The sequence below is a fragment of the Piliocolobus tephrosceles genome, chromosome 5, assembly GCF_002776525.5.
Source record: "Piliocolobus tephrosceles isolate RC106 chromosome 5, ASM277652v3, whole genome shotgun sequence".
Classification (NCBI taxonomy): Eukaryota; Metazoa; Chordata; class Mammalia; order Primates; family Cercopithecidae; genus Piliocolobus; species Piliocolobus tephrosceles.
The window spans coordinates 84152588-84179957 of NC_045438.1; the positions used below are offsets into that span (position 1 = coordinate 84152588).

The window sequence follows — 27370 nt, forward strand, 5'->3', positions numbered from 1 at the left end:
AACCACCTACCTAGTAGGACTTAATCATTTCAGCGGTGGACTCTCTCAATTGAGTCAAATGGTCATTTGCTTGACGGAAATACTTCTAGTCTAAAGCAGTCTAGGGGGATTTTCAAAAATTGCACTAGTGCTCTGCCGTTTCCAAAACGGATTTACAGCCTTCCCTCCTCCAGGACCCTGAACTCAACAATCTTCCTTCTTTCCCTGGGATGAGAGACTCGCTCTTCCGGATTCTCACCACGTAGTTCAAATATGGGGTCTATATATATTAAGGTTGCTGTTGGGGTCTGATCAGGGGCGGGAAGACCGTGGACGTCGGTAAAACAGAGCGGTGCGGGATGATGTCTGGGAACACCCGCAAGGTGTCATAAAATGAACGCCAAGGCGGCCACAAGAGGAGGGTAGGGAACCGAACCCAGTGCCCAGCGCGGGGCCCTTCTGGCCGACGTGACGCGGCTCCGTCAAGTGGAAACCGTGCGATCCTCTCCCGACCCAACTCACGAGAGATAAAGATGTCTAAATAACCACGACCGCCGCCGCACACCCTGCCTGGCCCCAGGGACAGGGGGGAGGGGAGCGCCTCCTCGGCAGAAGCGGCGGCCCGGGCTTGTTTGGAGGTTCGCAATTCACCATGATAAATGTAAAGACCAATTAAGGTTTGATCCGTGCACACGGGAGGCAGACGGCGGCTGATAGTGGAACCAATTAACGAGCATGTCCCCTAATTCCTGCCGCGGTCGCCGAGCACACCGCGGCTCCCCAGACGCCCGCCGCGGCCGCCCCCGAGTCCCAGAGCCCCCAGCCCGGCCCTGAAGTGGGGTGTCCTCCTCCAGCGAAAAGGTGCGAGGAGCGGAGCTCCGGGTGGCCGGGGAGGGGGCGCGCCGGGCCGGGAGGCGCGGAGCCAGCCGCCTACGGAGCCCAACTGTTTGCATTGGGGACCGGCGGGCGGGGCGCGCCCGAGTGGTCGAGCCGGGCAGGGGGCGGTGGGCGCTGGAGAAGGCGCCCAGCGCGAAGCTGGGCGGCGCCCCGAGGGCGGGGGACAGGTGGCCGCGCGGCCGCAGCCAGGTAGCGAACGGCTCGGGGGCTGCGCAGCGCGGTCCCAAAGCTCAGCCTGGCCCCGGCTCGCTGCCGCGGCCTTGGGCGGAGGGAGGGGGCGCGAGACCGCACCCCCAGGCCCGGCACGCCTCGGCCTCTGGGCTCCCGCTCCCTTTCCCCTTCCGGCTCAGCCCGTTGCCCCAGACGTGACCCCCGCGCAAGATGTTGGCGCTGCGCGTTGTCCGGGCGCGCGTGATTAATGGCCCGGAGGTCGTGGGCGGCGGAGGCACGAGCCCCTACATGGCCTGGCCAGGGTGTGAGGGTATCCCGGAGCACAGCGGGGTCATGGCAGCGGGGGCCTCCGGGAACGCGGCGGCGGCGGAGGAGGAGGAGAGAAGTAGGTGACGGGGACCGGAGAGGCTTGTCCCCTCTGGCCCCAGGGCTGGCGACGCGGCGGGTCCCCAGTGCAAAGCAAAGTTTGGAGCCGCGGGCGCCGCGCGCAGGTCCCTCCCTGCGCAGTTCCCTCGGCGGGGTCTGTGCCGCCGCCGCCGCTGCCAGGGCAGGACAAAGGCTCATTAACACGTGATGGGACCGCGCTTCATAAATGGGACTGGAGCGAGAGGGAGCCAGAGACAGCGCGAGCAGAGGGAGAGGCAGGGACCGCGCAAGCGGGACGAGGCGACGGGCGCCCGGGCTGGCGGAGACGGGCGGCCCCACGCTGGGCCAGGCGGGGCTCGCGGGAGGACCCAGTGAAGAGCCGGGGAAGGGGCGAGGCTCGCCGGCGGTCGGAGCAGCGGGGCGCCAGTCCCGGTCGCTGTCGCGGGCGGGCGCTGGAGACCGGGACGCCGGCGCGCGGACGGACTGACTTGCTGACCGCCCGCCAGAGGCACACCCCGCTCCACCCCACCCCGCCTCGCCAGCAGCCCGGCGCCGGCGCCGCCTCCCGCGCGCTACTCCCTCTGCCATCCCTTGCTTCTCCACTTCTTTTCCGCCTCCGCCTCTTCTTGTCTCCCGCGGCGCCAGCGCCTTCCCTTGGCCCGGGCGGGGGCCTCGGCTCCCTGCAGAGCTCTCCGTAGTCAGTGGGGGACGTTTCGTTCTAGCGGACAACCAGTCCCTGAGCTGGGCGAGAGGTGCCAAGGGAGCTTCTGTCCCAAGGACCAGGGGATGCGAAGGGTAAGACCTGGCAGAGTTACATTTGGAAATACTTTTTCCGCCTCCCGCCCCCTCGGGTATGACCAGTGTGGTCCCCAAGTGTCCTTCGTGGAGTTCTTATTCCGTGTGAGCGAATCGTGCGTCGGTGTTTACTTAGCTGTATGGCCCCAGCCTGTTAACTGTGATCTGTGCTACTTCTGGAGATTTCTACCATTTACTATTTATTGAATGTGTGTGCACCTGGCTCTGTATGCACTGATGTCTGTTTGTAGAAAATGTGTAATTGTGCATGTTTGAAAAACGGGCGCTTGAGTTGTGCTGAATGCCTATAAACCATATTATCTACTAAGTCTTCCCAGGGAAATACATCGATCTCTGCTGCAAACCTAGAAACTGACTAATGTAAAATAGTAAATGTCATATAAAGAGATGTATGTCAAATAATAAACTTTTGATAAAGAAAAAGCTACAGGAACCACTGCTCTGAGGAAAAACAAATGTCCATGTAACTAATACCTAAAATTGAGTGTTGATGGAGCCATTTAACTCAGAACTAGCCGTTAGATGACTAAAGTTAATGTTACATTTTTAAAAGACATTCCTTGTTAAGGCTTACAAATCATAAACGGATCACCTCTCAAATACAAATATGTTTGCTGTAATAGATGTGAGAAACTGTCATTTGGTCATTTGAAAGTTTAAAAGCAACATGCACGTTTCTAATTTTAATAGATTGTCTCTCAGAGATTTAAAATTGAACAGATGAGAAAAAAAAATGTTTAGTAACGTGTTAATCATTTTGCCTCCCATCTTTTTTTATTTTCCTCCAAATAAGTGCTGTTCTTGCCTTTGTTGTTGATTTCTTGATATATTAAGCCTCCTCGGGCATGTAATCCAATAAGAGATTAGAACAGATTTACTGGTTTTAAAGGTGTTGAAATGTATCTCTATGGGGCCCATAACTTCTCCTCATTTTTATTGCTAAGTTAATATCTTTCAAACAAAGGGGAAAATGCAATTTCTTAGAGGAAACTCAGTGGACACTGAGTATTAGTGGGGTCACCATTGACATCAATCTATTTTGCAGAATATTGAGAAGCTCAGAGCAACCAACCTTTAAGGTTCCCGTAGGACTTTATCTGATTTAAAGTGTTGCTTTTCTAATCCTACCCTACTGACAGTTTGCAAGGGAAGATACACTGATTGATTTTTCTCTGTCCCTTTTTTCCCTGGTACTCCTCCCCCTCCCCCGCTCTCTAACTCAGTTAAGAGCAATTTTATAAAAATAAAAGGCCATGTAGAGTTTCTTAAGTGAGATAAATTATTCTCTGATTACATCCATACATGAGCAGAAGACATGCACCTCCAGAATTTTAAACATTGCATACTACAGGCACTTATTTGTAGGCTCAGTGACAGTTACCATAGTGGGGCAATAGGCTTGATGCTGGACATGGTTTTATAAAACTAATCCATTTTAGCTTATCAGGAGAACTTACTGTAAACCGACTCTTTTTGTTTCAAAGATGTCTCCCACTCCAGGCGAGGAGCGCTCTTGGCTGAGGTATGTATCAAGTGTCTGATGGGGAGAGGTCTCATTGTGTTTCTAAGTGTCCATGGGGATAAAATGATGCCACAAGGTGGAAATGCTCAATTCTGGCCTTTCAAGAATAAAGTGACTGTGCTTGCATACTCATTGTTAGGAAAGCAAATTAGATATTCATGCCCCTGAATTTTAATAGCATTAATATATGTATATGTAAAAAGAATGTTATGACTAGAACCTTAAATAAGCCATAAGTGATTATTATTATTTAGTGTGTAAAGTTTTAAATTCTGATGAAAAGCAGATCTCACATTGAAGTAGTGCTTGGCTTTGTTTGTTATCCACTGTTTTCTGTCTTTTTCTGTTACCCATTTCCCAGTGGACCATGTTCCTCTCTGTCTTGCCTGTGAGATTGCTCTTCTCTAATAAGCCTAGCTGCAGGATCAGTGTGTTCTTTTTGGCATTTCAAAATGGTAAAATAGTGAAATTGTTAAATGTTACCAAGATGAGACTGCTGGGAATGAAATTCTTCAAAAGAACCACTATATTTGTGGCATATTTCAGCCTCTTCCCAAAGAAAACTCTTTGATTCGGTTTACCTGTTTTCCAAAGAAGGAAGCAGCCCCATTGATTGTGTTGATAAGTGTTTAGTATGCAGTGTCAGCTTATTAATGACTAAGGTAAAGCCTGAGAAACTGTTTCAAAACAGTCGTATAACACTGTTCTTTGCTTTGACTCAAAATTAACATTAACCACCGGGAAATTTAGACAGGCTCCTTGGTTGTCTTGCATATTAGTGTTTGGAATTAGAATTCAAATACTTTGCTGTGTAAGAATAAACTATTATGAGATGGAATTTATAATAGCAGTTTATAGTTCACCACGCTTACCAGATGTTTCTTACCGGAAAACAGTTGGCCTAATAAGGGATTATTTCCCATAACTAGCTATCCAGGAATGCTGCAAAAACAAGAGTAACAAATTGAATTTGAAAATACCTAATGACACATAATTCGCAAAATGAAAGATTTGGTTATAGCTTCTTGAATTTATAAGAATTGTGAGTGACAGTTATTGTTTGTTTTATTCCAGGAAATATTTTGGAGAAATCTGAATTGATCTATATTATAAAGTTAATCCAGTCTAATCTAAGAATATACAGTGAATTAAATGCTAATTAAAGCAATTAAAGCATGATAACAGGCAGTAACCTAAGGGACAGGCTCCATCTTACTTACCAAATTCCATATTAGCTCAGTTCATAAAGAACATAGATAAGACCTTTCATTCCCTGCTGCAAAGGGTGTCATGCCTCCACCAGTGTAAGTCTGTTTCTTCTATTTTTGTATTTATCATTTTCTAATTGAACTGACAAATAGTTTGAGCGAAACCAGGCTTTGGGTTTAAATGAGTTATAATTCTGCTATTGGCTCTAAAACAACCTGGACCCAACGTTGTTTGAAAGACTGTGCTAGGGCCAGGTTTACATACTGCATATCTGTATTTTGAGAGGCAGCCTTCTTTGCTGATTTTTCTCTTATATACTGAAGACTGGTAGAGAACTCAAAGAATAAGAAGAAATCAAAATCAGTTTATATACTTTGTGTTGCCAATATTTTAACTTCATGTTTTCTTCCCTGACTCTCCAGTTCTTTCCTAATCCTATTCTCAGAGAAATGGTAACTTGATACTGTAGCTGCCTGAATGCTATTTTTGGGGACTTGGGGGATTCAGCTCTTTGCCATCGAATTGCTCTTTAATGCTTTGATAAGCATTTAATTCACTGTATTTTCTTAGATTAGATTGGATTGACTCTATAAATTCAGATTTTTCCAAAATGTTTCCTGGATTAAAAGAAGCAATAACTTCACCCAGAATATATGTATAGTATCAAAGTATATATTGCATAATTTTGGACAACGGGACATATAAACACACTTTTATTTACATGTATAAACATTTTTATAGATGTAAATCATGACTGAAATAAAAATTTAAATATGTTGCCTTTACACATTTGAACATATGATTCTGATTTTAAATAAATACTACAAATTTGGGGAAATGTCCGCATTCACGCAGCTGTGCAGAGGGACACTGAAGAGTTAAAGCAGACAGATATCCACCTTGAATGGAAACAAGGCCGTTCTTGTTTTCCAGGATAGGTGGAAATCCGTGCCAGTGCCATGTGTTCTAAGAATCTTGCAAATATACCAGGATGACCATCACCACATTTGACTATAATTTTATCATGACCACTGATGGGTTTAAGACAGTTTTTTTTTTAGCCAATCTTTTTAGTTATTATTTTTTTGGAAATTAGGGCTATACAAGTTGGAGGAAAATACAGAAGGTTATTACTACATCTCAGAATGCATATTAAGATAGTTATATTTTTTATATAACATTACAATGTTACCACAAGTGAGTTAAAACTATAGGAAATTTGTTAGGGAGGCAGGTTTGTAAGGTGAGTGATTTTTAGTGGACCCTGTCACCTCTCTTGCTACTTTTGAAATTGTTTGGTGTTAGAGCAACTTCCATCTCAAACTTCCTCACATGGATAAGAGGTATGTTTAATACATATTGGTAATAAGAGGTCAAAGTCATGACATAAAGTAGTGTAATTACTTTTAGTAATTATCAAAATATTTTTTAAAAGCTTTCCTGGGTTATATTTCTTGATTAAACAAGGTGCCTTATAATGAAAAAAAGTACATTTTTTCATAATAGTTTAGAGGACAGTTAGTTGCATGTATAAATATATTCTTGATCTGGTTTCCATTGATATTTTCCATATATTTGAAGTATTTTCCATATAGACTAATTAATAATGGATAACCTCTAATTTAAAAGTTTCACTTGGACAGGTTAAGCTAATAACTTAATCATCATAGAATTCTTGAGGTTCGTAGTTTGCATGGGTTTTTGAGGGAAGAATTGTTTACTCCCAAAACCTGAGCAAATGGGCATGGCAGAGTCATCGCAGTTGTTCTGGGAATACTATGAATTCTATTTTAGCCCCAGCTGGAGAAATGTTCACACCTGCACTTTAGGAAAGCTTTCAGAGTTTTGCTTTCTTTGCTTTGTTTTCTTTTGTTTTTGAATATGTAGAGACTGGTTGGATGGAGACCATTGTTTTTGAGCAAACTCTTTTTTAACCCATTGTGCTATTGCATAATATTCTATATTTTTGAATGTTTCCAAAAGTACATTTTGCATTTTTTTGAATGCAAGAATTTAATTTGCCTTTTCTCTCAACACAAATGGCAAATAATTTTTCCCTAAAATACAATATTTTGCTACTTAATGTCTTATTTTTCCACTCTTATTTGAATTAATTATTTATGAAATTATGTTTTTCAAAATTTATGTTTAACTGAGAAGGTCCCCCGCTTTCCTCCACCATTTCTTTATTCATTCTTTTAAATCATAATTTTAGAGAAGAAAATTGGAATCAATATGAGTCCCGAAAATTGAGTGAAGTTTTAAGGAGTGTTACATTCAAGTTGGTGATACATTCTAACATGCTTTTGAAAAAACAAATTCTAGTCCAGGCAAGGTAGCTCACACCTGTAATCCCAGCCCTTTGGGAGGCCGAGGCGCATGGATCACTTAAGGTCAGGAGTTCGAGACCAGCCTGGCCAACGTGGTGAAACCCTGTCTCTACTAAAAACACAAAAATTAGCCGGGCATGGTGGCATGTCCCTGTAATCCCAGCTACTTGGGAAGTTGAAGTGGGAGAATTGCTTGAACCCAGGGGACAGAGGTTGCAGTGAGCCAAGATCACATCACAGCACTCCAGCCTGGGTGACAGAGTGAGACTTTGCCTCAAAAAAGAAAAAAAAACATTTTTTATTTTTATTTTTATTTTTTTTTATTTTTTTTTTGTTGAGACGGAGTCTCGCTCTATCACCCAAGCTGGAGTGCAGTGGCCGGATCTCAGCTCACTGCAAGCTCCGCCTCCCATTTTTAAAGTTTGTTTTAAATAAATTTCTACTTATACGGACACTTGTACTAATAATTCATAACATTGATTTCTTTGGGTCAAGAAGCTAAAAGTGATGTTTTTATTTATTTATTTTTAATTTATTTATTTTGAAATAAAGTCTCACTCTGTCGACCCAGGCTGGAATGCAGTGGCATAATCTCGGCTCACTGCAGCCTCCACTTCCTGGGTTCCAGCGATTCTCATGCCACCATGCCTGGCTAATTTTTGTATTTTTCGTAGAGACAGGGTTTCACCATGTTGGCCAGGCTGGTCTTGAACTCGTGACCTCAAGTGATCCGCCTGCCTCAGCCTCCCAAAGTGCTGAGATTACAGGCATGAGCTACCATGGCCGGCCTAAAAATGATGTTTTTAATATAGCAAGTTAACCAATATAATTGTTGATCTTTAAAAAAAAAAAAAAAAAAAAACATCATTTAGGTACTAGACCGTTGTCACTTGTGTTTGCTTTTAACTCACCTATATTTAAAAATAAATCAAATTTGTTTATTCTTTATACGAGGGACTTAATGCCACTATGACTGAGTATTTTGGTTTATTCCATGGTGTTTAGCTAAATGGATCCAATTTTCAGCTCACTGAAATGCACTGCTACCAGAATTTGCTAAATGTTTTCTTTAGCTTTTGTACAAGTTGTGGTGAGCAGGCAGTATGCATGTGAAAAACGAAAGCCAGACAATTTAACATATAACTAAAATAAATGCAAGATTAGCCAAAGAATTTTGTGTCTCTGCATATGTGGGAATTTGACTTTGGAAGATACACAGCTACTTTTGGAAATGACATCTAATGTCTTATAAACAAAAAGGGAGAAATCTTTGAATTCTTATAGTCCTCAGCTAAAGTAACTAATTGTGAGTCATCTGATCCATTTTTATTGACAAAATAATGAGAGAGAGAACAGTTTGCCCAGAGTCATATATTTAAGTGCCTTGGGATATATTTCTAAATATTTGTGACTTTTAGGTATTTTTGAAATATGTCCACTATAAGAAGTGTAAATTGCATAATTACCAGAGTAATTCTGTAAAATAATTTGCAGTAGATCTGTATTACTTGGGCCTACAGCAAAATTTTCATTTTAGTTTGTTCTTTCCTGGGTTCATCTCTTAAGGTGTAGTATTTTATGGTTTGGGGAAAAAGAAGAGCAGAAACAAGTATTTCCAGCTTAAAAGAAATAAGCTGACATGTTAATTACTTTTAGGTTTTTCTTGTTACGCTCAGTAATCATGGGTTCCTTCACAGTGGTGGTGAAGGAAATGGCTTAGCAATCCCATAAAGCTTTGCATAGCCTTTGTAAGTAGAATTAGGAGAAAATGGTGTGGAGTTCTTAATATATATCTGTATATTATATCAGTGCACATTACATTTTGAAGCCACTTTCCTTTGCTGGACAAAATACATAAAAAAGTTTCCTGAAAAAGTCCAGAGAAGCCCTGAATTGTAGACTAAAAAAAAACTGGAGAGATTCTCCACTCTTAATTCTTGTTTTCTGGCTAAATGACATTATTCTATTCCAAATAGGAATACCTTGGTTATACAGATCTTCTGTGGGAGGTTATTTTATCTTGAGCTGGCTTCCATAGCAATCTGTTTCAATGATCTAAAAACCTATACTTATAGAATATTCCTTCTTCTTATTTAACCTTAGTTCTTCTTAAAGGTTAAATCTACTTCCCCTTCTCATTTAGTCCTTTTCATATGTTTCCATAATCTTTCACAGTGGATCTTAAACATCAGAATGTGCTAGAATCTCCTAAAAGCCTTGCTAAGAATGGAGATGTACCCCAGCCCCAGAGTTTGTGTTTCCGTAGATCTGATCTGGATCCTGAGAATCTGTGTTTCTTATAAGTTCCCAGATGCTGCTGGTGCTTCTGGTTGGGAGACCACCCTTTGAGAGCCACTGACCTGTAGACTAACCCCGCATGCACTTATAAACCGTTGTGTAACTTCTCAGACTGGTCTTTCAGATGTACATTATACTTTCCAGCCCATTAGTACCTGTCTTATTTACTAATTCACTATGTTCACATCCCTGTTTCTGAACACTTTTCAGTTCCTGAAATCTCTTAATTCTTAATTGTATCACACAAACCCTAAGAAGGGCTCCATCCTGAATGAACACAATAGAACAGCCTCATGGTTTCAATGGCATAAAAATTCTGCACTTGCATCCAATTTGCATACATACTTCTTAATCACAACTACATTTCCAAAGCACATTTTGCATTGCTACTGAAACCTCGTTCTTCCAGTTCTGTTTGTATGTAATTATTTACATCTTGAAAGCATATTTTTCTGTTTATGTCTTGCATTGTTAGCACACACAGAAAATTTCCTAAACATTTCAACTAAAGTAGGTGATACATAAGTACCTAGTTTTTAAAATAATGTCTGAAGGAAACCCTGGATTTACACAATAATAAAAACTTAATTAAAATTGTTTTAGTGAGAGAATGATAGGAAGGAAATGGAATTATTTAGAAAGTCACGATGTCCTCAATTTGTATGAATATTTGAACCAAGATTCATTTCTCTTGTTAAGTATTCCAGTTTAGTCCCTACAATAATAGGAGATTAATTTTCCATTCTTTTCGTCACAGAGTTAGGACCGGTGGTGATGATTTCATATTTGGAAATTGGAAAGCTGAATATTTTATAAAATAGAACGAGTTGGTTATTAATATTGATTGTGGGTTCCTGAGACCACCCCTCTTACTTTTAACATCTCTTGGTATAAATGTATTTGTTTTAGGTAGAACTGCTTTCATTTTCTCATTCTTAATTACTTTCTTGAGGCAGAATTCCAAATGTTCAAAATTAATTTTTGTCAATATATTAAATTTTCTCAATGCCTTTTTGCCTCAGAAAAGTAATTAGAAATTTAGTTTTCGTAGGCAGTAGTAATAACCCATTTTAACTCTCCATAACATATTTTCCTATTTGTATTTTAATTAATTCAGTTGTAAAATACATAAAATGTTGTAGCAGGAGGAGAAGTTGCTCAACCAAAGCAAGAACTATGTCCACCGAATAGAATAACAAATTGATTCCTGAGGGCTTATAAAAGCCACTCCATCTAGTGGTTGAATTTTCTTATGACTTCTCTTGAGAAGTTGTTTTAGAAACACACTTGCAAGTGGAGAAACCCATTTGGGAACATAAATGCATAATAACGTACATTTGAAGGAAGAAAAAAGTCCATTATAATAGTAATGTCATATACTGTCTTTAAAGGTCTATCAACAGCACATAATTAAGATTCATTCAAGGTTGTGCATGTCACAAAAGACCTCTTGATATGTCATTGTTATGCGGCTGAACTTTGCAGTTCATAATATATACTCAGGCCGAACAAGAATTGGAATAAAAAGTAAATACCTGATCTTAGCCCATAACTTCCACTTGCCATCAATATTATTTCTATGTGATACTGAAATAAGAGATCCTAGGGTAAATAATTGATGGATTTAATGTAATTTTCCCATTTGGACACTTTTCAGATGGATGTTTGTATGAGACCAAGATTCAGGTTTAATGCCCTCATGATCAGGTGGCTTTATGCCAGAAAAAACTGTCCATGGTTAAAAGCTGTTCTGTTACATTGGATCTTCCATGTTGCTGATGCATACCAACATTTACGTAGTAAACAGGTATTGAATACCTACTCTGTGCCAGGCACTGTGCCAGGCAAAGGACCTATAAGATAGTTCCCAGCTCTCAAGGTGTTCATGGTCTGAAGGGTTTAGACGCAATGAAGACAACTACAGGATGGCTCAGCAATGCCCATCACCTCTCCTGGGAGAAAACCTCAAAGCATGTAGAGAAAGAGAATTTACACAGCCCAATACTATCTGATGATTAAATATATTCCCTTTATATGTTTTTATAACCTATTCTACTCTTTCAACTAGGGAAAGGAAGACAGAAGGGTGGGCTGTATTTGAGGTGGAGGGTGGAGGGGAGACCCATTTCCCTCGCTTTCTCGTCCTGACCTATGTTGCTTACATGGGTGTGAAGCATGGACATATTTTGGGGGTCATCTGTCACAGAAAAATGTTATGTCTTAGAATATAATGTCCACAATCCCAGGCACAGACTGTATGCCCAATAAAAATGTGTTAAATCAAACATTTGAAGGCCTATAACTTTATATCTATCAGCCACATTGCTGTAGTAACGCAGTTTTACATCCACTGGGCACCAGGAGATGGTAACGGTCACTCATTTGTCGGAACAACAAATGATGCAGGGTTTATGTAATTTGTCTACCTGATTCCAGCCAGAAACTTAGGAATGGGCCACAGAAAGTCGTCTTCTCCCTGGTCTAAGAAAACCACGTGGCTCATGGTGGGAAGTTGAGTGATTTTCAGTGTTTGAATTTCTCCATATAGGGAATGGATGTGTGAAGCTTTCATTTACTAATAATAAGCATGTCTCATTCAGACGTAAAGAAGGTGCCCTCTTCATGTCCCACTGGTGTTGTGGAAAGTGTCATTACTATCTATATTCCTGACAATTGACTAATGAAGCCAAAAAATACCTTCCCTTACTTACAAAACAGTGGCAAAAATGACTTAGGTTTTATTTGCCAGTTGTATGCTTTTGGACTCAAAGAGAAAATATGCCTTCATTGATAGATGAAGAGAGAAGAAACTGTGAAAGGTGTGCTGCACAATAGGATATCATGTAGCATACTTTTCACTCTTGCTATGTACTCCTTGATAATGAACTGCAAAAGTAAGAGCCTATTTACTAGCTTCTACATATTTTGTGGACCAGAATAATATATCTCCTTCTTTTAATGACCAAATCTCATATGCAAGATAAAGACAGTTTTATAGAGTATTTTGAATATGGCCATGGCTTTTACTTAATTGAAAACTTTGCATGTTCTCTGTTAGAGGAAGGCTGCTTTAATCATTGCTTTCCGGGCGGGCACAGTGGCTCATGTCTGTAATCCCAGCACTTGTGGGAGGCCGAGGTGGGCAGATCACTTGAGGTCAGGAGTTCAAGGCCAGCCTGGCCAACATTGTGAAACACTGTCTCTACTAAAAATTTAAAAATTAACTAGGTGTGGTGGCGTGCATCTGTAATCCCAGCTTCTTGGGAGGCTGAGGCAGGAGAATCACTTGAATTCAGGAAGTGGAGGTTGCAGTGAGCCAAGATCACTCCACTGCACTCCAGCCTGGGTGACACAGCGAGACTCCATCTCAAAAAATAAAAAAAAAATCATTACTTTCTTTACCCAGTATGTAGAAAAGATCTCTCTCTCAAGAAAAATGCCAAAGCACTCTTAATCAGAGGAAACAGCTAAACAGAAGAGCAAAATTAAATAGTAAATGGAATTTGTTATACAAAACAACAAATGATTTTATTTGTATCATTAATTCAAGAGGCTTTGTTTTTTTAGCGTCACCACATAGTGTCTAACCCAAGGAAATTGCAAGACATCATTTTCTTGAGCCCTGAATTTGTTTTAACTAGCCTCTAAATGTGAAATCTTTGGCATATTTCACATCAAATTTGAACAGAAGTACAGTCTAATACAGTCTTATAAGTCTCTTAATGTCTCAAGTTCATATCAATTGATACATTTTTATGAAAAAGTAACACTCATATAGTGTTAGTAAAGAATAGACTAGAGAAAATGGTGCATTAAATAACTTCTATTTTATGTTACAAAGTATATGAAGAACTGAAGGTATGAGAGCCAATTGAGCATTACCAATATAATGGAATTTTCTTGCATATGTAGGAAAAGGAGCTGACATTAATATAAGAAAGAAAGATTATGTATTTTTGCCTGAATTATCAGGATAATTAAGTCAATCAATCATTTCACTTTGCTGAAGAAGATGAGGGAAAAGTGACCAAGCTTCTTTAATAATTCCAAAACTCTAATGATTAGGTAAGAGTTAGAAAAGACTCATTGCACATTCAACTGGAGTGGAAACATCATTCATCAAGTTATGATGTTGGCCTATGGCATCTGCCGTGTATATTGACAACATGACTTAGACATAATGCAGTTATAAGAGTCAACTAAAATTTCCCCTACTAACTTCAGAGAAATACATTAGCACAGTATTTTCCTGATCAAATTAGTAGAAAATAGACTTGTTCCCAGAAATGAATGGAAAATAACCAACAAACATATCCACTGGAACCTGCATTCTCTTGAACTCTTCACAAGGCTCTTTTATGAGGCCAGCCAAGCGAACAACAGAACCAACAAAGTAGAAAAACAACAGGTTAAGCAAGGGCCTGGAACTTCTGCATTTGACATCCTGGACTCCTGTCAGTGTAGACACTGTGCCAGGCATTGTCTCTTTAAAGCACTTAGAAACTTAGAATATCAGAGAAGTATGGTAGGTTAAAGCACTCTATGATATATCAGGGAGCACCAGTCCTTCCAATACTTCTGCAGTGTTTTCAGCCTAGAACACATGGAGCATTTTAAACCCTTTGTGGTCATACAAATAAAAATAAAGATTCTGGATAAACATTAAAAAAAAAAAAAAAAAAAAAAAAAAACTTTGTGCAGCAGCCGTACCCACAAAATTCCTTTGATGATACCATAGCTTGCTAGCTGATAGATATGGTTTTCTTGGAAGGGGGTAGTGGAGAGGCAGGTTTGCATATAGAGAAATAGACAAAAAGAATAGATGATATTATTAGTCTAAAAATGGAAGTGATATTTTTAAAATAATAGATTTAACACATTAAAATATTTTTATCTTTACTATGAAGTCATGATTTATATAGCTTACACTGTTAGAATATGTTGGCTATATTTTTTTAAGGCAGAATTCTAGGAAAATTCCCTTATATGTCATTCAATCATTCTTTTACCATAACTGTAATAAAAACCAACTGCTTCTTTAATAGGTGCATCTACACATCTTGCTAGAAATTTCCAATTATGATTTTCCCAGTAGCAAACAAAAACAAAATTAATGGCAGCTACATCCCCCAAAGCCTAAGCCATATTAGTAATGAACTCTCAAAGAAAGCTGTTGATGCAAAAAATAATAAGGTGGAAATTACTATAATAATCCAAATGTAGAAATAAAGGAAAGAATTATCAAAATGCAGAGAGCAGTGTTCCTGCCATGATCCCATTAACTGTTAAAATAGCCTGTGCACAGTAGTATTTTGACATTACTGAGATCTTTGAACTACATGAATTCTGTGTATTTTTAACTGTATTCTTTAATTAAATTGGCTTATATCAGACAGAAATTACTCTATAATCATATAACCACACCATGCCCTAGCTTAGATTTTAACAAGCTAGTTTGTTTTAATGAGAGTGCTTGGTTGCATTAAAATGGGAAATTGTGATCACACTTGCGGTGATCTTAATCTAAAGTAAGTCACAGAAACATGTTTTTTGCATTACTGGAATAAGGTATGCGATCCTTTGTCTTCACTCAAGAAGCTTTATAGCTCTTCCAAATAGTGACTAAATTCTAACTCGTTAGGGCCATGCAAGTAGACAAACTTACCTAGATGAGCTTTGATAGGAAATAGGGATTTAGTAGCAGGTAGTCTTAATCACTATTGGCAAAATGCCTTAATTTACGTTTCTAAGAGTCCAGAAAACAAATAAAAGATGCAAAATGGCTTTAATCTAGTTATTGTTAATTCTGAAATCATCACATAAAATCTAAAAACAGACTGTGGAGTCTGAGGAACTTTGATTCATCTGCAAATCCATCATATTCTAGGCAATTTACTTAACATCTGATGGCCTCCATTTCCTCATCGGTGAAATGGAGATTATAAATAAGCACGTAATAGGGTTGCTTTGACAATTTAATGATAGAATATATGTAAAGTTTCTCAAATGGCTGTATATAATAGACATTCAATAAAGGTTCCTCATCCCTCACCCATGTCTGTGTATCTACTATTTGCTTCATATTTTAAGTGCTGAGGCAAAAATAAGATTGAATAATTAAGGCAATGAACATTCTAGAGATCTAATTAGTACATATTATATTATTATAATATATTCTTACAATATAATTAGTATATAGTATATAGCAAAGAACCATAATACTAAGTAATGATAATAATAATACCCATTGAAGACTTACTTTTGTGTCAGGCACTGTTTTACATGCATTTATTTTCATTTAATTTCAGATCAGTTCTGTGATTTAGGCATTATTGTCATCATCCTCATCTCCATTTTACAGATGAAATACTGAGGCTTAGAAAGACTGATTGCCCAAGTACCATCTAACACCAATCTTGGTCTGCTAACTCCTAATTCCATTGACCAGGTGCTTTGACTGGTTGGAATCAGTGAAGAAAACAAGGAAGATGGTAATATCCCTGCCTTAGCTTAGAGAGACGGTGTATCAAAAAAAGTTACAAGCAAGGGCCCTAGACCTGCACTGTCCAGTATGGTAGCTACTAACCACATGGTGCTATTAAGGGCTTGAAATGTGGCCCTCATCTGGTTGCAGTCCTTGCTCTACTACTTACTAGCTTTGCCGATAGCAAGTTACTTACCCTCTGTGCCTTTTATCTGAAAATGCGGATAATAGCACCTACTTCATAGGGCCACTGTGAAATAAGGGAATTGATATATGTAATAGGCTCAGTGTCATCAGTCCATAAGAAGCTCTCTCTATATGCTTAAAAGAGGAAAATCAGCAAGACTCAGCGGTCTACCTGATTGTAGAGGTCAAGAGAGAGGAGCTGTCATAGTAAGTCCAAGTTAGGAACTTAGGTGACTAGAAAGACTACTCACAATACCATAAGAAACGTGAAAAACGATGTGGTTGGAGTCAGTTTATTGCAGCATCATTTCTAATAGCAAAAGATGATAAACAACCTAAACCTCCATTAGTAGGAGGCTGGTCACATTCATCTAACAGATCCTTAAGGCAGCCGAATGAAGAGAGAGGTTTTATATACTAATATGGAACTGTTCACAATGTGTACTTCTAAGTGGAAAAGAAAGGTATGTATAATAATGTTAGTTACTATTTGCTAAAAAGAAAACAGAGAGAGAGTAAATACATAGATTTGTTTGAATATGCATGGAGTATCTCCGGAAGAGGCAACAAGAAACTTATTCCTTGCCTCTGAGGAAAAAAACTAGGTGGCTGGCATATAGGGATGAGAAAGATTGACTTTTCTCTGTATGTCTTTCTTTACCTTTTGAATCTTGAATCTTGTATATCTAATACATAAAGACAATCAAAATTTCTGATAAACTAGTTTCCAGTTGGAAAGTGTAAAGGGGGAGTTAGTTAATTGAGGGAAGATGGCGCAAGGAATGGGAAGATAACTGGAATGGCTCCCAGGAGCTACTTGGAGACGGAGGCTCAAACTCTGGTTTTCAGGCTAAATGTCTATTGCATTAATTACTTTTTCTGTCCTCTAATTTTGAGAAAAAGGCTAATGCAAATCACTGTTAAGGTACCACCTAATAAAAATTCAACTGCCATTTTATTAGGTTCAGGTGAACATTTCTGTGGGAACTCAGCTCTCTGCTATCATGCTATGAGGCTGGTAAACCACTTAAGAAAAAAAGATGCCATTCTGTGTTTGGAAATCTCATTCTAGTTTTGGAAATAAATATATGAACTCTTGATTACATGACATGATAAGGCCTGTAATAGAGGGATGAGCTGGGGAACTAGTTATGCCCAGTGGGAGGGGCTGGTCAGGAAGGTCTCAGACATGGAAGTAGCATTGGCACAGACCTGGAAAGATAAGTTTAGTAGGCAGAGAGCTTGGAAGTGAGTATCCAGATGGAATAAGGGGCAAGGTGAAGGAGGAAGAAGTGCAGGTATGATGGTATATTCAAAGAGCAGCAAGTCAGGGCCAGTAAGCTGGGTGTTTAAGTATGGGTGGGAGTTGAAAGGCAAAAGCTAGGTTTGTGGGTGTGTCAGGACTGTGTAAGGAGCAGCTCTCTCATATATTGTGACTGTCTTCTGTGTCCCTTTGATTATGGATGAAAACTTCCATATGTAAATGGCATTGTTTAGCAAACATAAGTTTGCAAAGAGCAAGAGTTGACTCCTGAGAAATAGCTGAACGGTGGGACATATAGAGCATGTTCTAAAAGAAGTGAGGATATGAGAAAGGATATGACGGACAGACAGATGAATGGGGAACCTAAGGATACTCAAGAGTTAACATTGGAGCTTGGCTGAGGTTAGGAACTCAGGAGATATTTTAGATAAAGGAGCCAGGAAGCACTGGGCAACTGGCTTGGCTGTTGGCCTTTGGTCTTTTATTTCTGCATCCTTTATTTCTGTAGCTGCTAGCCTTTGCCCCTGAGACACTGCCCTGACTTGATTGACGTTAGCAGACTGTACCAGCACACTGGGTGCCTCTGTGTGACTTATACCCTGGAGCTCCTGCCTCTGGTCCAGTAGGTGATGGCTCCCATCTGCTTTGTTCTATGACAAAGAATCCCATCTGCAGGAGAGGTGTGCAGAACTGGTTCAGAAGCCCAGACTAAAACAACCCTCAATTTTCTTAGTGATGATAGAAGTTACCCATGGGAGATTTGGGGCCCTCAGTTTGGCAGTGCCTCCTACTGCTGTCACAGGCTACAGTGGTCTTGTAAAAGAGTTACACAACCATGGAGGAGCTAAGGGAGCCTTTTGGCTTACCTGTCATATTAGTGCTGAGGGCTCTTTCTCTGTTCATCATTTGGTATGGCATTGCCAATATTCTTGTTTGCCTCTCTGTAGCCAAAGTTGCTTATTGCATACTGCTCATTCCATGAGAGTTTAGATAATTATATAGGCAGCTTCATTTAAAATGCTAATAACCTTCCCTAAGTGGAGCGTATTTCTACCACAATTGGATTGGGCAGCTCTCCAGGCTAGATACCTTGATTCAAGTTACATGATCATTTTTTGTTTTTATCAGCATTGGCAGAATCCTTCCCCTTCCTTGGGTAGAAAAGAGCTTCTTGTTTTTGTTCTGTTTTGAAATACATATATCCAATCAACCAGCTTATTTGGAACCTTCTTCTGTGTGTCAAGACATTCTACTAAATGCTGAGTAGATACTAAGATCAAGTCCCCAGTAAGATCTTCCATGAACTTACGGTCTAGTGGATGGGAGGAAGTAGTGGAACAGATGCAAACATAAAGAAGTATTAGAAAATCTCCTCAGTACCATGATAGAACTCTGTTTGGGTATTCTGGGAGCCCCGAGAGGGTGTTCATCGCCGTGGGAAGCAGGGAGCAATGGCAAGAAGTGACATCAAACTGATGGGAAGGAGTTGACCAGGCAGGAGTGGAAGGGGCAATGGGAGCAACAGCACCGAGGTGAAGAGCAGTCAATTTGTTGTGTTCATGGAACTAAAATTCATCTGGTGTAGCCCAAGTGGCAAGGCTAGGGCTGGCAAGAAGAAGATTGGAGAGGTGGGCAGGGGCTAGATCACAGGAAACTTTTTACTAGACTTCATCCTGTAGGTGGGAGATAGAAAGCCATCCTGTTTAGGGAGACAGGATGTGGAGAGGATTAAGGACAAGAGCCTGAGGGTCAGAATTGGAAAGGAGCTCAGCTGGACGGAAACATAGAAGGCAGACGAGCTTGCCTGCCTGTCTGGAGGGCCTGGGCCTGAAAGGGAAACTGCGTGAAAGTTTATATTTAGTTTGTAGGGCAAAGAGATTGAAAGAGGGGAGTCACATAATCAGCATACATTTATGAAGATCACCCCCACAGCTGTGTGGCAATTGATCAAAAAGAAACAGGACCAGAGAAGGGCAGGAAAACTGGTCAGGAAGCAGGGGCCCTAACTCTGGTGAGCAGTGATGATATCCTGGAAGTGGAGGTGGCAGAATGTGGGAAGGTGGGCCGCATTTAGCACTTTATGCCTGTTCCCAATTACTGTTCTTAAGAATCATGGCACTAGGGTATTACATAAAATTATTTTCATTGACTCTGTGTTCCGTGCCTACCTACACTGATGCTATCTGTTCTTAGCATAAATATCTTTTCCTTGGGGAAGCCCCTTCAGCCCTCTAGACTGGGCATCCTCAGAGCATCCTGTATGTTCCCAGTTGCAGCTCTCCCCAGTTGTAGCTCTCCCCATGCTTTCTTTTAATTTCTGGGTCAGCTGCCTGCCTCCTCTGCTAGACCATATCCTTCATGCAGGCAAGGACTCTTTCTTTTACAGAGTGTTGCTCCGTTGCCAGACTGGAGTGTCGTGGCATGATCTCGCCTCACTGCAACCTCCACCTCCAGGTTCAAGCGATTCTCCTGCCTCAGCCCCCTGAGTAGCTGGCATTACAGGCATGCCACCACGCCCAACTAATTTTTTACTTTTATTTTTTGTATTTTTAGTAGAGACAGGGTTTCACCATGTTGGCCAGGATGGTCTCAATCTCTTGACCTCGTGATCTCCCCACCTCAGCCTCCCAAAGTGCTGGGATTACAGGCGTGAGCCACTGCGCCTGGGCAAGGGCAGGGACTCTCTTGATGCTGTCAACATTAGTGTCTAGTACAGTAGCTAGACATAATACAAGTGCATAGTGGATGTTCCATAATTTGTTAATACATGAATAAATGAATTATTAATTCAGATATGTAGGGTCTCTGAATTAATAACTCATTTATTATTAGTTCAACATGTTAAAAATTTGTTCTAAAATAATGATTGTCTCTCCCCCCACCTCATACAGTGTGATATGTTTTAGGAACAACAAATGCCAATTAACAAATAATATATTGTTGTAATGATTATTTTAATTGTCATAGATATCACTCTGTACTTCTAATTTTTTAAAAATAACTAAAGAAATGAATAGCCCACATTTTAAACAAAGATTTATAAATAGTAAGATCAGTTCTCTGGCTGTTTATTTTGAAATAAAACCAAATTGCTTAGCTTAGAATTGAGGAGCCTTAAAGTTTGGGCATTTCCTCTTAGCTGTTCACATGGAAATCCTTGGACACTCTCCGGCCTGTCTCCTGTCACCAGGCACACTTGTGTCACCAACCTGCTCATGAGGGAGGCTGTCAGGAGGCCTCCTCCATTGTCCGTCCTCCCCGCTGTTAAAAATCTCAGTCTTGGCCGGGCACAATGGCTCACGCCTGTAATCCCAGCACTTTGGGAGGCCGAGGCAGGTGGATCACCTGGGGTCAAGAGTTTGAGACCAGCCTGACCAATATGGTGAAACCCTGTCTCTACTAAAAATACAAAAATTAACCAGGCATGGTGCTGTGCACCTGTAGTCCCAGCTACTCGAGAGGCTGAGGCAGGAGAATCGCTTGAACTGGGGAGGCAGAGGCTGCAGTCAGCCCAAATCATGCCACTGCACTCCAGCCTGGTGACAGAGCAAGACTCTGTATTAAAAAAAAAAAAAAAAAAAAAAAAAAAAAAAACTGAGTCTTCCTATATGCCTCATTGCAAGTTTAGTCTTTGTGACATTTTTCTTGTTTGATGTAGACATCCTAGAAGTTCATGTCAGCCATGGCTCAGTCCAGACCTCCCCTTCTCTGGGTGAAGAAACTTGTCTTGAGGAGTAGCTCTCCCCACATGGCCTCAAGCTTCCTGAGTTCTCACTAGCTCCCTCCTGCCCACCCTACATGTAACACACAGACCACACAACTCACCACTTGATTCTACACTGTCTTATTCTTTGGTTGCCTTTTAAATTTAGTCTCATTAGTCTGACAAGGTGAGGTCTCCAAGAGTAGTGGTCATGTGACACATCAGTGCTCTCCCCAGCCCCACCAGCACGGGGATACCATGTGTGTGTGATAGGAGAAGCCAGGTGCTAAACACTTCCTAATGTGACTATGCAATGGACCTTGCCCCCAAGAAACATTTCATTTAGGCCCTGGAGGTCCTTCCTGGATTCACACACTGACTTCAATACAGAGGGTTTAAATAATGAAAAGATCATATGTTTCTGGTGTGTGTCATGCCATCCCCGAACTTTGGGGAGCTTTTCTCTGAGTGACTGACTCATTTTGCTGACTGAATCTGATGAGGACTTGACCTCCTACTGTTCAAGGACAGGAATGAGTTGCCATGACAGTACATTTGCCACATTTATAGTGTCTCTTTATTTTTATTCTCCCTGTTTCTCACCATTCAGCTTATTTGTTTTCCCTCCTCTTAGGATTGCCCCCTGGGGGTCACTTTCTCAGTCATTTTGAGCTCAGCCTAATCAAAGACTAAGGTTATGAAGTCGATCCTAGATGGCCTTGCAGATACCACCTTCCGCACCATCACCACTGACCTCCTGTACGTGGGCTCAAATGACATTCAGTACGAAGACATCAAAGGTGACATGGCATCCAAATTAGGGTACTTCCCACAGAAATTCCCTTTAACTTCCTTTAGGGGAAGTCCCTTCCAAGAGAAGATGACTGCGGGAGACAACCCCCAGCTAGTCCCAGCAGACCAGGTGAACGTTACGGAATTTTACAACAAGTCTCTCTCATCCTTCAAGGAGAATGAGGAGAACATCCAGTGTGGGGAGAACTTCATGGACATAGAGTGCTTCATGGTCCTGAACCCCAGCCAGCAGCTGGCCATTGCGGTCCTGTCCCTCACGCTGGGCACCTTCACGGTCCTGGAGAACCTCCTGGTGCTGTGTGTCATCCTCCATTCCCGCAGCCTCCGCTGCAGGCCTTCCTACCACTTCATCGGCAGCCTGGCGGTGGCAGACCTCCTGGGGAGCGTCATTTTTGTCTACAGCTTCATTGACTTCCATGTATTCCACCGCAAAGATAGCCGCAATGTGTTTCTGTTCAAACTGGGTGGGGTCACAGCCTCCTTCACTGCCTCCGTGGGCAGCCTGTTCCTCACGGCCATCGACAGGTACATATCCATTCACAGGCCCCTGGCCTATAAGAGGATCGTCACCAGGCCCAAGGCTGTGGTGGCGTTTTGCCTGATGTGGACCATAGCCATTGTGATTGCTGTGCTGCCTCTCCTGGGCTGGAACTGTGAGAAACTGCAATCTGTCTGCTCAGACATTTTCCCACACATTGATGAAACCTACCTGATGTTCTGGATCGGGGTCACCAGCGTGCTGCTTCTGTTCATCGTGTATGCGTACATGTACATTCTCTGGAAGGCTCACAGCCATGCCGTCCGCATGATTCAGCGTGGCACCCAGAAGAGCATCATCATCCACACATCTGAGGATGGGAAGGTACAGGTGACCCGGCCGGACCAAGCCCGCATGGACATTAGGTTAGCCAAGACCCTGGTCCTGATCCTGGTGGTGTTGATCATCTGCTGGGGCCCTCTGCTTGCAATCATGGTATATGATGTCTTTGGGAAGATGAACAAGCTCATTAAGACAGTGTTTGCATTCTGCAGTATGCTCTGCCTGCTGAACTCCACCGTGAACCCCATCATCTATGCTCTGAGGAGTAAGGACCTGCGACACGCTTTCCGGAGCATGTTTCCCTCTTGTGAAGGCACTGCGCAGCCTCTGGATAACAGCATGGGGGACTCGGACTGCCTGCACAAACACGCAAACAACGCAGCCAGTGTTCACAGGGCCGCAGAAAGCTGCATCAAGAGCACGGTCAAGATTGCCAAGGTAACCATGTCTGTGTCCACAGACACGTCTGCCGAGGCTCTGTGAGCCTGATGCCTCCCTGGCAGCACAGGAAAAGAATTTTTTTTTTTTAAGCTCAAAATCTAGAAGAGTCTGTTGTCTTCTCGGTTATATTTTTTTAAGTTTACCACGCTCAGTGAAAAGGTGATTGTCACCATGATCACTTATCAGTTTGCTAATGTTTCCATAGTTTAGGTACTCAAACTCCATTCTCCAGGGGTTTACAGTGAAGAAAGCCTGTTGCTTAAGTGACTGAACGATCCTTCGAAGTCTCAATGAAATAGGAGGAAAGCCTTTGGCTACACAATTGGAAGTCTAAGTACCCATTGAAAAATGCCGTCAAATGAGTAATGCCTTTGTAACCACAACTTTCATTATAATGTGAAATGTCACTGTCCGTAGTATCAGAGATGTCCATTTTTACAACAGTTATAGTACTAAAGTAGAGATATTTTGTAAAATGTATTATGTCCTGTGAGATGTGTTACCAGTGTTTATTATGTGCTATTAATATTTGTTTAGTTCAGCAAAACTGAAAGGTAGACTTCTATGAGAACAATGGACAAGCAGCGGATATATGTCAATGAGAGCACTTTTTTTCTATATTATTGCCCATGATATAACTTTAGAAATAGACCTTAATATTTCTTCAAACATCTCTATTTAATTTTGACACTGAAATGACCATAAAGGTTTATTTTTCTGTTACCTCAACAAGAAGAATTTGAAGACTTCAAAATATTGAGCAGAATTCATTCATACTTAAAAATTTATTAGCCCTGCATTTTCATAGGAAGACACATTATCTTCTGGACTATAGCTGTTCTAATGGATTATAATCAGAACGGAAGAGAGAAAACATATTGACATTTTTGAGTGACATCTCTGACTTTCTTTAGTCTTTAGCTATTACTGGATCTCTTAAGACAGCATGTGTTAATCTTAATGTATATTGTTATCACTGTGCAGTTGCTGTTTACTTGAATAGTATTGTGTTCCTATATTCCAGGTTTAAGTAGATTTCATGCCTGGGTGGCCAAACAACAGTCTTCATTTTTTTTTTTTTTTAATTGAAAAGAAGTATTGTCTGGATCAGTAAAATTATACTGTGTGTGAGTGTGAATATAAATGTGTGTATGTGTGTTTCTCTCCTGTAACTGTTACAGTAATGTCATAAAGTGAGAAAACTGTGACCAAGTATAAACTGTTACCACTTGCTGCACTCTTGCACATGGATTCAGTTTCTAAAATTGAGTTCTTCCCGTAATCTTACTGATAAAAATACTGACTCTAACCATTCAGAAATTTCACCCCATCCCTCCTTAAGAGATTAGATCAAGTATTACTAAATTGACCTTTAGGAATTACATAAGACCAGTGTTTAGCAAGAAATAATGACAGACATGCAAGTAAGGGCTGTATTTATAGTGTTATTGCCGGAAAAGGAGAGTACTTTGGTTTCTGAGCACCAAATATTGAGCAAGATGTCAGTCACTAAAAGGAAGACAATTCTAAAAAACAACAACAAAAAAAGGTAACATTTTTCAATTGTGTGTGTAGGTAGTATGCACTATATACATCATGTTAAAGTAGGACTATCACACCCAGCCCATGTGGCTAGAAAGGCTGAATCCGACAGTGGATGAGACACAAAACGGCAGTGAAGAGCCAACACACTTGGGATTGAGGTCTAGATATGCTGCATCTGTGCTTTGCCCACATGTCCTTGGTGACAGCCGAGCACCCAGCTCTGTCTTGGTAGATTTGGGCTAAGGAACAGACCTCTCCTTTGCTCGTGGTCAGCATGATACACTGAAGCATGCAGATAAACACAGCTTTCTTACACCCTGGTCTCATACCCCTTAATGGTGCCATGGGTGCTCATTGTTGGGCCTTTTTCCAGTAAGGAATGATATTGCTGAAGAATCTACTTAACCCTGACAAATTGTATTTATAATCTCTTCTTATACAGATAAAACATGACTCTTACAAGGCCCCAAGGTCTACATAGTCTGAAGTGAAGTAGAGAGCTGGCATCTATCTGGTGATTTCTGGCTCTCGAGATACCCAAGCAGCATGATGGGGCAATTCCCCTTCTTGCAGTTCATGCTCTAAGGCAGGATGTGGCTTGTGAGATACTTTGCACTGTCTATCTGCACACCTTGAATCTGCCTGCTGGTTCCCTTACTTTACCTCTCTGTCATATGTAGATGAAGGCTCAGGGTGCTAGAGGGATTAGTAAGATCTCTTTCTAAAGAGAGGAGAGATTATTTACAAGAAGGACTCACCAGGGTCTAGTTTCCATTTAAGAATTGCCAGTCTTTTGTCCAGCATCATCCTGAATATTAATCCACATGTTTCAGAGCTCACCAGCCAGTACCAATGCTCTTTTCACAGCTATGAAGAGCTAGTAGAGATGAAATTCTTGTTATGGTAGAAAAATTTCAGGATTCATTTTTGAAACTGCATTTGTGCTTATGCAATGTAGATTTTATAGTGTGTTGTGCTTTCAAGATCTAAATCATATATTATAAATTAAGGGACAATGGGGCTGACAGCACTAAACTTGGTGCTTATTGATATTCTAAGAAATATCCGTGAAGTATCATCACGTATGTTACGCAACCTTCATTTAAAAGGTTTAAAACTAGTTAGATTCACTTTGACACTTTTCATATCATTTCTTAACCCAAGTGACGAAAATGTTGTCCCCAATGAATATACTCATTAGAATGACCATTTGTTAATATCACTCATTAATTAGCCCCATAATTAACTCCATTAATTTAATCATGATTTAAATTTCAGTAAGTTTTATAAGGTCTGACATCAGAGGTGTCTTACTTTCCTCTGAGGATGATGTACTTACCCTGACCATGCATTGTACCATCACACATGTCTTCAGAAAGGGCCAAATTCCCAACCTGCTCATTTTTTTTTTTCTCAGAGTCATGATGAATCAGTCCTAGAATGTTTCATTTTGGACAAGTAGGGCTGCCTCCAAGAGGAACCTCTGATTTATTTTGTATGAAATATATGTGAAAGAATATGGATCTGGGAGATGCTGTAGACATCTGTCCTACACTTGAGATGATTTCCAAGCCTCTCTGGCACTTCGAGTTAAGTCTATCTGGTATTAAATGCCAAGGACCTTTTGCTGCCTAAACCCACTCTGCAGGAAATAGGCCCAATCACCAGATGAGAATTAGGCCCTGAATGAGTAGCGCTCTAGTTACTGTCCTGTTGATTAATATCTGCCATTTCATGTCCATAAAAGAGATCACTCGTATCATGCACACAATTAGATTTCTCACACTCTAACTGTATATTTGTATGATATTTTGAAATCTCCTAAATGCTGGGCAATGGCTATTAACAATTAATTGTCTTGCACTGGCCTTCTGATGAAATGTTAACAATGCCTATTGTAATATAGAAAAAAAACATTCTATCTACTGATTTGGGCTGAATGTATGTAAATAGGTTTCTAAAAAGTCAGATGTTTGAGCAGTGGCCTACAAATCAGTAATTTTCAGATGGGAGAGTTTCTTTACATTGCCGTGGCATCTTAAAAGCTGTCTTCATGTAAATTGACTGTACTAGGCCTACTGGGGATCAGAGTTCCCAAGAAAGGAAACCTTTTCTTGTATCTGGATTCAAATTTATTTCCAATGTTTCAAGTGGAAAACATGACTCTTTATTGTCTGTAAATCTAACATTATTACTTTTCCTCTTAGAATAATATTGTATTGTTAGATGTTTGTTGAGCTGGTAACATTGTTGCAACTGCTACAAAATCTTCGTTAGTAATCTGTATAATACTTTGTATACAAGTATTGGTAAGATTGTTATTAAATGTAGCTTCAGTTGTTAAATTACTATAGCAAAGTAGTACTTCTTCTGTAATATTTACAATGTATTAAGCCCACAGTATATTTTATTTCAGTGATGTAATTAAACTGTTACTTATTCAAAGAGAAAACATCTCATCATGTCTATTGTCCAAAGTTACCTGGAATCAAATAAAAATTCTAGATTACCATGAAGAACATAAAA

The 27370-nt window shown here is 40.7% G+C and overlaps 1 protein-coding gene across 13 annotated transcripts; it reads left to right on the forward strand.

Annotated features, from left to right (window-relative positions):
- Positions 1–680: 680 nt before the first annotated feature.
- Positions 681–27370, forward strand: CNR1 (cannabinoid receptor 1). Of its 13 annotated transcripts, XM_026454529.2 has the most exons (5): positions 1664–2208; positions 3714–3751; positions 16561–16722; positions 19391–19581; positions 21860–27370. In XM_026454529.2, the coding sequence occupies exon 5, from the start codon at positions 21923–21925 to the stop codon at positions 23339–23341; it is 1419 nt and encodes a 472-aa protein (XP_026310314.1). In that variant the 5' UTR covers positions 1664–2208; positions 3714–3751; positions 16561–16722; positions 19391–19581; positions 21860–21922; the 3' UTR covers positions 23342–27370. The 13 variants fall into 13 exon arrangements, with proteins under 13 accessions (XP_031791381.1, XP_031791382.1, XP_031791383.1 ...); XM_031935521.1 differs by lacking the exons at positions 1664–2208; positions 16561–16722 and adding an exon at positions 681–840; XM_023205172.2 differs by lacking the exon at positions 16561–16722 and having other exon boundaries at positions 19391–19533.